The sequence below is a fragment of the Cibotium barometz genome, chromosome 32, assembly GCF_041138505.1.
Source record: "Cibotium barometz isolate CiBa-2024 chromosome 32, ASM4113850v1, whole genome shotgun sequence".
Lineage (NCBI taxonomy): Eukaryota > Viridiplantae > Streptophyta > Polypodiopsida > Cyatheales > Cibotiaceae > Cibotium > Cibotium barometz.
In genome coordinates, this window is record NC_141077.1 from 45,366,295 (window position 1) to 45,377,515 (window position 11,221).

The 11,221-nt window shown below is 41.1% G+C and overlaps 1 protein-coding gene and 1 pseudogene across 1 annotated transcript; one reads left to right on the plus strand and one right to left on the minus strand.

Annotated features, from left to right (window-relative positions):
- Positions 1 to 473: 473 nt before the first annotated feature.
- On the minus strand, positions 474 to 7,180 carry LOC147620244 (peroxidase A2-like). The gene is made up of 6 exons (XM_086772607.1): positions 7,082 to 7,180; positions 6,487 to 6,627; positions 1,710 to 1,934; positions 1,408 to 1,599; positions 1,143 to 1,308; positions 474 to 1,019 (listed from the first exon to the last, which is right to left on the minus strand). The coding sequence occupies exons 1-6, from the start codon at positions 7,178 to 7,180 to the stop codon at positions 601 to 603; spliced, it is 1,242 nt and encodes a 413-aa protein (XP_086628733.1). The 3' UTR covers positions 474 to 600.
- Positions 7,181 to 8,042: 862 nt separating this feature from the next.
- On the plus strand, positions 8,043 to 10,496 carry LOC147620245 (uncharacterized; annotated as a pseudogene).
- Positions 10,497 to 11,221: the final 725 nt, after the last annotated feature.

The window sequence follows — 11,221 nt, forward strand, 5'->3', positions numbered from 1 at the left end:
GATATTAGTGTGGCAAAATGTGACATTATTAGTGCTGGAAAAAGCAAAAGAGACCCAACGGAAGCTGCCCATTACTTTGCCAATCAAAATGAAATGTTAATTCCAATTTCCCACCATCAACAACAAGAGGCTTTGATTGTGTTCCACGTAGATCATTGTAAAGGTGTACTAAAGCTGCTAGGTGAAAGGTAAAGCACGCAAGAGGAATTAGCAAGAGCTGCATGAATCCAAGCTGCACACAAGACAAAGCTATACAAGAGATCTAGAGAATGTGCACATGTGTTCTGCAAACAAAAAGCCTTGAGCATCAAATTATATCTCAAAGTTTTCCTGAAGAACAAGAGAAACCCTCGAGCAATAATTAATATAATCAATCAACAAATCTGGTAATTGAAAGAACGCAATTACCACCAATGATTGTGTATAGAGCCCATGAACTCAACAATCGCAACAACATGATATCTCTCTCAATAAACTGGTAATGCCTTCTTTCTAAAAAGCCGACAAAGTAGATAGAAGGGCGCCTCTCCCGACTACGACCTGAACGGCGGGCGCAAGCCCAAAGCTATAAATGCTACGCGTAGATGTTGTTGACCGAGCTTAGCCGTTCACCTTCCGACAGTTGAGACGGATCTCTCCTTGGGTGCCTGTGAGAGGGCCGATGTTCCCCATGTTTATCATGGATTGGGCGAAGGCGCTGAAGAAGGTGCTCTGGCTGCTACTGTAGGTGTCCACGAGCGAGACGGTGCTGGAGCCGGAGGTGGAGTAGAGCTCTTGGTCGGACTGCAGCAAGCCCTTGTTGTGCTGCAGGTTTGCGTAGTACTTGTTGTCGAAGGTGTCTGGGGTGGTTGTGTCCAGCGAGTTGAGCGCGTTAGGGTCCCCGCCGCTCTGCGGGCAGTTGCTCTGCAGGGCGGCCAGGTACGTGGAGTCGACGGTGGGGTCGGGGCTGCCTGTGTTGCTGAAGTTGTAGAGGCGCGAGCTGAAGGAGATACAGCGGGCGCGCCCGATGGTATGGGCACCTGCAGCCACGACAGAAAATGCACATGGGCGGGCCACAAATCAACAAATTGTAACGGAATTATTACTTCAAAGTACTCTAGTCTCTACTAGACTTCACCATGCAATATTCAATGAGTTTGAACCTGAGAGCACAACTGCATCCTGCGTGGACAAGCCCACGGCTGTGAACTTGCCGATGACCGTGTTGATATCGGTGTTGGGATTTGGGAGGTCCTGCACAGGCGCTGTGGCGCTTACAGTGGTTGCATCTCTTCTTCCCAAGAGCACCGTCCAGGAGGGTCCTCCGGCCTGCGTACATCAATCATCGGTCTTAAACGTCTAGCAGTCATGAGATAGTTAATTGAATTAGGCTCCTCATGTGACGAGTCTGCTCCTAATATGTATTACCAGGGTCACGGACGCATTGGCCGCCAGCGCCAAAATGTCAGCACACGAAACGGTCGCCTCGCACACTCCCTCCACGGCGGACTTGATGTTGTCCACCACGTCGAAGCCTCTCAAGCTGTTGTTGTTTGGAGGGGCCGTCTTCTCGCCTGTCGTTGTGTCTGTATTGTCCAGCAATACCGACCCGTCGCATCCCTACATTGCATTAAAAATCAGTGCAATCGAGCTGTACTCTTAATCATTACTCATTTCCTTGGGGCAGTATAGCTTTCTGATCAACGTTTATAACTAGTTTACACACTTACATTTACAAAGCAATCGTGGAAGTGGAGGCGCAGCAAGGACGCTGCCATCCTGGCCTCCTGCTGCACTGCCTGCTGCACCACTTGTTCCACGATGCTCGCAACAGTCGGGCAGGATGCGTCGTAGAAACTAGAGCTAAGCTGTGCGTAGGATTTTGAAGTAGCTACGAGGAGGACTAGCGTACAGCCCAAGAGGGTGGATGCAAGACCACGCTGCTCCATATTGCTCTGTCAAGTTGCTTCCAACGTCTCAAAACGGGACGAAGATGGCACGACAAGTACTGGAAATTATAAAAGATGGAATGGAAGACAAGTACTGGAAATTATGAAAGATGGAATGGAAGACAATCGCTTTGTTCATACGTTTTTACACATAGGTAGGGAGCGAATTTATGGTTAGAACTTCCACGACGCTAGCATCGTGCACAAGACCTTATTACGTGGATTTGGTCAAATTTTTTGGTATCTTGGCTCTCATTCAGTCAAAGCATATGAAAAAGACCTTTTTACGTGGATTTGGTCAAATTTGATTGCTTTCTTGGGTCTAAGGGTTCCATTTAGGGATTGTGAAAGGTTTGAAAAATATGGGAGACCCATTCAAAAAGGTTTTGCTTTCATTCAATGGTCTCATTTCATGGGGCTAAATGCCCACCCTCATTTAACACCTTCAAGGTTTAAAGTTGTGATCTCGTTATTTCATAACCACTTGCTTGTCATCACGTCTAATGTTTTTATTTGTTTTACGAGCAGCATTGGCGAGGCTGAGACTAAGTGTACATGAGCTTTGAGACTAGTTAAATGTACATGAGTTTGGAAGAATGTACATTCCGTGTAACTCTTGTACAGGTAAATATCCCTTCTCTCAAGAACTCTTGCACTCTCCCTTGTGTTCTCTTACAAAAAATTTAGATCACAACGCCCCTCTCTCCCCCTTAAAAAAAACAAAACAAATTCGAGGTCTTTTAAAGTAGTTTATCCATTGATTCTGTCTTTGTGTTCTTGATACATCGTGTGCCTAGATAGTGTGCCAGCCAAAAATAACAGACAAGTCTTCATCCTTATTCAAGATATCAGTATTCAAGATATCTCAACTTATAAAACTAAAAATTGTAACATCAATGTACTTGTCACAATATGTGGATTCTGCTCACATCCACTTAATGTGCAATGACTCAAAATATAGTGCACATACTTGCTTCGTTGATTTTTTCTCAAGTGCCATTTTGTAAGCTTATCTTTTTCAAATACATTTTCTTCTAAAAAATTATCAAGGGATTCACAACTAATTGATATATATATATATACATACATATATATTGATTTGAGTCAAAATTATCAAGGGGTCCGCAACTAATTATAAAGGAGTCCGTAACTAATTATCAAGGGGTCAACGACTAACTGATATATATATATATATATCTATATATATATATATATATATATATATATATATATATATACATTGGTTTAATTCAAAAGAAAGTAATGCATGCATGATTTGAAGGTAGGTACACAATTTTCACTATTTAGAAACACCGAAAAGTACATCTTTTTATTTCTACATTCATTTTCAAGATACTTTAAACATTAAATATAGCTAGGAAAAATTACACCAAATACGAGTATGTCCTAGCCTAACCCCATCCAATCCCATGGGTTAGGCTACCACCCTCCACTAGGATTATAGAGTCGGTGTAAACTCACAAAACTGTAATTAAATTTCCATTCTCCATTACACACACACACATACTTCAGTAGAAAATAGAGCCCACACACACTCCACAATAAACCATTTTTTTCAATATAAAAATTAATGGAAAGATTTAACTCAAAACTATCCAATACATCATCATAAAAATATTGTGAATATATCATCATAAATCACTATAGGTCACTGTAAAATCCATCAATATCTCTGCACACCATGATGCATTGATTCTGTCTTTGTGTTCTTGATACATAGTGTGCCACCCAAAAATAATAGATAAGTCTTCATCCTTATTCAAGATATCAATATTCAAGATATCTCAACTTATAAAACTAAAAATTGTAACATCAATGTACTTGTCACAATATGTGGATTCTATTCACATCCACTTAATGTGCAATGATTCAAAATATAGTGCACAAACTTGCTTCGTTGATTTTTTCTCAACTGCCATTTTGTAAGATTATCTTTTTTAAATACATTTTCTTCTACAAATTTATCCAAGGATCTGCAACTAATTGATATATATATATATATATATACATATTTAAAAAAACCTATTCACATACATAACCTGAATAGATAGACTACACGTGTGTACTAACTTTTGAAGTTTCTTCTTTTTTTGAACATTCCTTACATTACTTTCAACATTTGGGATTGCTTATAGTAAATTGTTGAGTGGACAAAGGCCAAGAAGAAGGGCAACAAGATCAATGATCAGTGTTGGTGGTTCAAACCCTGGTTCTACCAATGCACCCAGATAGCAATGAAGAGAGGCCAGTTCGTGGAGTAAACCTAGGCGTGGTTTGACAAAGTTGTGCCTACAAGAATTCCAACCATGGCTCTTGTTATATGCGCGAAAACTTAGAACAGCAAATGTGGGAGCCTTGATAGTGCGAGGACTTTGTTTGGCCAAATGCTCAGTCCGAACACTCTTTTAGAATGCCATGATTATGGTGTACGCCCAACATGGGCAAGATAGCAAAGCTCTAAATTCTTTAAAAAGAATGCAACTTGAAAGTGTTATGCCAAACATTGTGTCGTTCTTGAGTGTTCTTGATTCATGTGCTACCATGGTAGCCTTAGATGAGGGGAAACGATCCATGTAGCCATTTTGCACTTCAGTTTTGAGGAAGATATAATAGTTGGAAATACCCTTGTTAATATGTATAGATCATGCAGGTAACACTTGATCCTATCCCTCACATAGTGGAGGAGGATGATTATATGTTCTTTGATGTAGATGTAGCCATGGCCGATGACATGCATGGGCTACTAGATGTGACAACCCTTATGTCATTAAGGATGATACGCTTATTATGACTCCTTGGGAACCTTGGAATAATGCCTTTCCATGCACAGGAAATACACATAAGCAAGAGGTTTTTAATAAAATAAACACTAAAGTTAAGATCAAGCACCCTTGTGTCTGAACGGCAAGAACTTTGGTATTGCACCAAGCTCTACTTGTTGGGAGCACACTTGGTCTTGCACTAGTGTAGGGGCTTAGATCAAATCAAACACTAAAAGTGGGGATAAAAAGAAGAACACACATATGCAATACGACATGTTGGCTTTGATGATCCAAAATCATCTCATGCCATGGAGTACATGGAATTCATCCTTCACTTCCATGGGAAACTTAAGGTGGATGACCTGATGAACGTGAATGGTAAGTAATTGGCCAATTCTTGAGGTATTGTCTTGAAATATGGTGTCAATGGAAAAATGATAATAATATTGAAAGAATGAAGCATGAGAGGGTTCAGGAGACACTTAGCTGGGATACTATTGAGACGGCTGTAAGTCCCAGCAGTGAGAAGGCATGAGGTCCAGAGGAAGCCTAGCGAGGTCCCGACCAGATCGAGGAGATGCTTAGCTGGGATACTAAGGAGACGACTGTAAGTCCCAGCAGTGAGAAGGCATGAGGTCCAGAGGAAGCCTAGCGAGGTCCCGACCAGATCGAGGAGACGCTTAGCTGGGATACTAAGGAGACGCATGTATGACCCAGTGAGAAGGCACGAGGTCTGGAGGAAGCCTAGCGAGGTTGCGACCGAGGGTCGAGGAGACGCTTAGTGAGGATACTACTCAGTCGCCTATAAGACCCAATGAGAAGGCACGAGGACCGGAGAAAGCCCAACGAGGTCTCGATTGCTGATATTAATATTGAAAAAATGAGGCATGAGGGCTAGAAGAAGAGTCTTGCCTTGAGGATACTACTGAGTCACTTGTAAGACCTAGGTGAGAAGAGTCTTTAGTATCAGGCTCCATAATGAAACTTCAAACTCGCAATTGATACATGATATATGGTATCAATTGGTCGGTCTAACTTTGGGGTACCTTTTTCAATAAACATGGGAACAAAGAAAGCTTTTTAGTGTTAGACTTGGTACTTAAGTTGGGTATCATGTTGAAACCTCGTACTTGCAAATGGTTACATGGTACAGGTACATGGTACATAAATTGGTACTTTGAAATCACGTGCTTTGAAACTTCATGGTTCGGATCTTTAAGCTTGAAAGTTAGCTTGAGTTGATACGTATCGTACAATCAGGGACCCCTGCAAAAAATATGAAAATCAAAAGCTTGTTAATATTAGAGCCTAACATAGAAAAACAGTCACTCGAACTGTGATAAAGTTTTTGATTTGTCTCTATCTAGCTTTCCAAGAGCTTTTCTTGAGAAATTGGTGATGCTTGCCAATCTTTTGCTTCTTTTGATGTGTTACATTGTGGGCTCGCCTCTTCTCTTGTTTAGGATTTGTTTTGTTTTAAAACATACAGATAAGTAAATAACGTTCTAGCTTCTCGCACATACTTAGGCTAATTAACTTACCGACAAATAATTAATTGTTTGACAATAGACAAATTCAACGATGCAACGAGAACATATGTCAATATATATCATCAACAAATATATGTACATGTGTCTACAGTGTGTGGTGGTCAATCCTCTCATATACAAAACAGATCACTAAGTATCACTACGTGAGCCATCACTACATGAGTCGCTACTATCAGACTCAGAATCATCATCAACATCAGCACTACCACCACCCGTGCCCCCAACCACAACACCACCATCACCACCGCCACCACCCGTGTCCCCACCCGGGATCACACCGCCATCGCCACCCGCCTCAGACTCTCGTCGTCGCCCCTCGGCCTCCTGTCCAGCCACCTCTGTCATGTCCTCCTCGTCATGTTGCTCCTGCATTACTTATCAAATAAGAATATATTACAGTTAATATGAAAATAAACCACAAAATAAATCAGTGATACCCACAAGTGGATCAGGCGTGTCCGGAAGTGTTGCCTACAAAGCGTGGTACCCGTAGTATGTAGCGTACTCCATCTCCTGCGCCGCGTAGGTGCACGACCATAGTCTTTGGTCTGCATCAAGACAGAACCAAAGACTTATTGATTTCTTCATTCAATAATAGTATCTTTGAAAGTTAAAATTAGAACGATTTATACTCACAAATGTGGCCACAAATCCATCTCGACCCATCCGGCCTAGTCTAGATGTGTGACCAACTTGCAGTCTCTTTCGTGCTGCCGTCTATGTAAATTTCATTAAACAAAATGACATAGATTAGAGAATATTTAGAATCAATCTATCAAAGTTCAAATTAATTCTAATATACATTAGCAAAGGCACGCACCTTCTGTTGAGGAAAAGTGATGCGTAGGCGTCTCTCCTTGCGGAAGTATTGCCATGTCTCCATGCACATATCAGCCCTCCTCTTGTTTGTCTCCACCATACAGTAGCGTCTGTTTATTTTTCATATTGCATACCACAGAACTTGTTAGATTTCAATGTTTTTTTTCATGCATTGCTTTTTTCTTCTCGATCATTTGATTAATGACTCGTGTTTTTATGGTACTTGAAAATCAAATTCGGACCAATCAGAGGGTACACCACCACCTCCTACTCATGGTGATTCGGGTGCACAGAGTTCCAATACTACACATGAACCCATTTATGATGATTTCTACTACGACAACGAGTCTATTATATGCTGGTGCGCTCCTTGTCGTGGCACCTATCGGAGGCCACGACAGGAGTGCTTTAAACATGAGATGACTCATGGTACTTTTGAGCGAGCACCGCCACCTGAGGAGCGACATCGACCTACGGTATGTGATTGTTCTCCCTTAGTTTTATTATTGGTTATTTTATAAATCAAAGGCTCATATATAATGTAACCATTTCATATATGTAGGTATATTCACTTGATGAGACGAGGATGACTTCACTATCAGTGGTGCACATGTCCCTCGCACACGGCACAGACAGGCCACTTATCAGCTGCAGCTCGAGGTTTCTCGACATCCTCTACCTCCTGCTTTGGAGGCCGAGATGGGTGGAGATCATCCGTTGCCTACTCGTTTGCATTCTCTAGTACAGACGTATGATCGTAGACGATACAGAGGATGGCAGAGAGGATCACTTCCTTTAGATGATGGAGTGGTTTTCAGCTTCTGGGGCAGTCGCTACATGATTGCTCCATCTACCATTAGTGGAGCAGGACGAGGCCTCTTTATTGCATAGGGTTTACATGTGCCCCCTCATACAGAGGTCACCCTTATGTCTTTCTGTGGACCTATATATAGATGGGGTCCATGGCATCAGCTTACTCGCTACATTTAGAGCGTGAGTACTTATGGATTATGTCTCAATGCAGCCTCTCTTTTTGATAGAGGGATCACACATGCAGAAGGACAAAGACTCTATGTTGATGGAAGAACTTACTCTCAAGGAAACATAGCAGGTTTAATCAATAGTAGTCGAGGGATGAGTTCAAGAACCAATTGCACGTTTGTGGAGTGTGAGAATAGTCATGAACCAGAACATATGAGTAGGGATGTAGAAAGATACATAGTTGTCAATGCTATTAGTTACATGCTGGTGATGAATTGCTGGTCAATTATGGATGGCGTAGACCTCCACGAGCATCCTTACTAGATGAGGATTGAGAGCTTCATTGTATACATTTTCTAATGTTATTGGACCTCTTGTACCCTAATTCTATAGTTTAATTTGCACCACGTTCTCTACTGTCTCTATTTTAATTTGATAATCATTTTTTATTGTCTGTAACTGTTTTGTATCTATCTTTTCTGCATTTGAGCATATTGATCTGCGATGGCCAGATTTTGCAAAAGAACCACGCCATTTAAAGATGGGTGTAGCATTGGATGGCGTGAATCCATTTTCAATGAGATCAAGTACATGGCCAGTGATAGTTATTAACTATAATCTACCCCCGTATCTCAGCATTAAGAAAGAGCATTTAATGCTCTCACTCTTAATTCCGAAAAAACGACAAGTTAAAGATCTGAATGTTTATTTGGCCCCTCTCATCGACAATCTTCAAGATTTGTGGAGAGGGATTGATGTCATGGATATGTCCAGAAGCATCGGTCAAAGACAGTTCATTGTTCGTGGAATTTTAGCATGGACTATCCACGACTTTCCAGGATATGGTTTTTGCTCAGGTAAATGGTTTAAATATATATATTCTTTCATAAGTTTGTACGATGTTCATTACACTAATCATCTTGTTATGTTTTCCATGCAGGGATATGTACCAAGGGTTATAAAGCTTGTCCAATTTGTGGTGATTGGTTGAGATCGACTTATAGCAAAAACCTCAACAAAAATATATATCTTCGACATAGATAATTTTTATCTGAGGATCATTATCTACGAGATAGAAGGCAAGCCATACATTTTAATGGAAACGTAGAAGAAGGGAGATGTCCAATACCAATGACACCAAAGGATTGGTATCTAAAGTGGACTGTTGGACCCGCTATCGATCCGGAGTCGGAGATCATAAGCGGCGATGATGATGAGACTATAAAGTAGCGAGTGAGAGGAAAACGTACTGTAGCTCAAAGTCCTTCGATATGGTATACTTTGGAATATTGGAAGGATTTGAGGATATGTCATCTTCTTGATCCCATGCACATATTCAAGAACGTTGGTCAAACCTTATGGCAACACCTCGTTGGCTTGAAAGACACAGCAGCTGCAAGAAATGACTTAAAGGATCAAAACTCAAAGCCCAATCTATGGCCACTTTATGATGAAACTCGACGTGAGACAACCTACGAGCCTACCCCATGGGTGCTCAAGAGACAGAAGAGCTAGAGACTATCAACAGGAAGACTTAGTCGATTCGTACGCCTACAGGATATGGAGCATCTTCTCGAAACATGTTCACTCTAGATGACAAGAGCTTGTCTGGTTTAAAAACACACGATTGGCACAATTTTGTGAAGGTAAATCTATTCAGATCTTTGAAAGTATTTATTTTCTTGTATGTTTGTTGATCGGATTAATCATGTATGTAGCATGTTCTACCCCTTGTTATTGATGGATGTACTACAAGAGGAGTCCGAGATGTGATATATCGCCTTGGATCGCTTGCAAGGTATTTATCGCTCATTAATTTTTAGTATAAAATTTTATTTCATATCTTCTTTATTCAATAACATCTCTAATATCTTCTTTCTTTTACTGATAGATGGATTATATCTAAAGAGATTGCCAAAGGGTCAATTCCACAAAAGAAGTGTGAATGTATAGAGCTTCTTTGTTTAATGGAAAAGGAATTTCCAACCTCCTTTTTTGATATCCAGGTTCATCTTCTAATCCATCTAGTAGACGAGATAGAGCTTGCTGGTATTGTCAGCACTCGATGGATGTTTTGGGTCGAGAGGTTTATGGGAGTATTGAAAGGTTATGTACGTCAAAAAGCAAGACCACAGGGTTCTATGGCGGAGGGATGGATGCTTGAAGAATGCATGTATTACGTTTGTGAATACCTTGAGAAAACCGATTCTAAAGCTCCACGCGTATGGACAAATGAGTCGTCTTCTACCATGTATGACGAGGTATTGTCCGGTGGTAAGGGAGTCCCTTTTCGACTTAAGATCCAAGATAAATTGGATATTTCTACTTTCATTGTCTATAATAGTGAATGCATGCAACAATTCGTTGATGAGTACGAGGAGGAACTTGCAAGCAAACGAGTTGGTAGACGTAAAAAGAGGAGACCCAGATGTTAAACCAATGTAAGTAACGACGGGGACGTACCTACTTTCATGGATTGGTTATACACCCGTATTTATGCAACGTGCGGTTAGTGATCATGAGCCAATCTCTACGGAACAAAGAGAGTTTAACTTGTTTGGGTTTGAAAACTCTGAACTAAACAAATGAATCTCAAAATTTTTTAATAATTTATGTTCTGGTGTAGGCTCGAATGTATACCAACATGTGGGCTTATGGACAACATCTTCGGATAAAATCTATTGACAACTTACGTCTAACTCAGGATTCTTGCGTTGTTGCCTCTTTTAAGTAATTAGAGACACAAATCTTATCGACAGTGAACTTGGTTACGTGGGAACCATAGTCGGCATTTATGAAGTATCATATCGTATCTTCAAGCAGGTAAATGAGATCTCTCTTCAAGGCAGCAACATAACTCTCCCTCTCTCTCTCTCTTTTTCCCGTTGCCCATCTCTCCTGCTACTCACATATGCACCTGTGCACCTATTTCCCACCTGCGCACCTTAGTTGTAGGGTAGGGTTTTAACCCACCTCCAAGCAGGTAAGGGCTTGCACCTCGTGGGGGTGGGGTTCGTGAAGAGCAACCTTTGAAACAGTCTAGCAGTTTGACATGGCCAGCAAGAAAACCTTCTCCGAAACCCTTATCTCCCCTTCTACCAAACCCAATGAAAAACCATCACCATGGGAGCAATACCTTCTGAGCATGATTCAACATCTT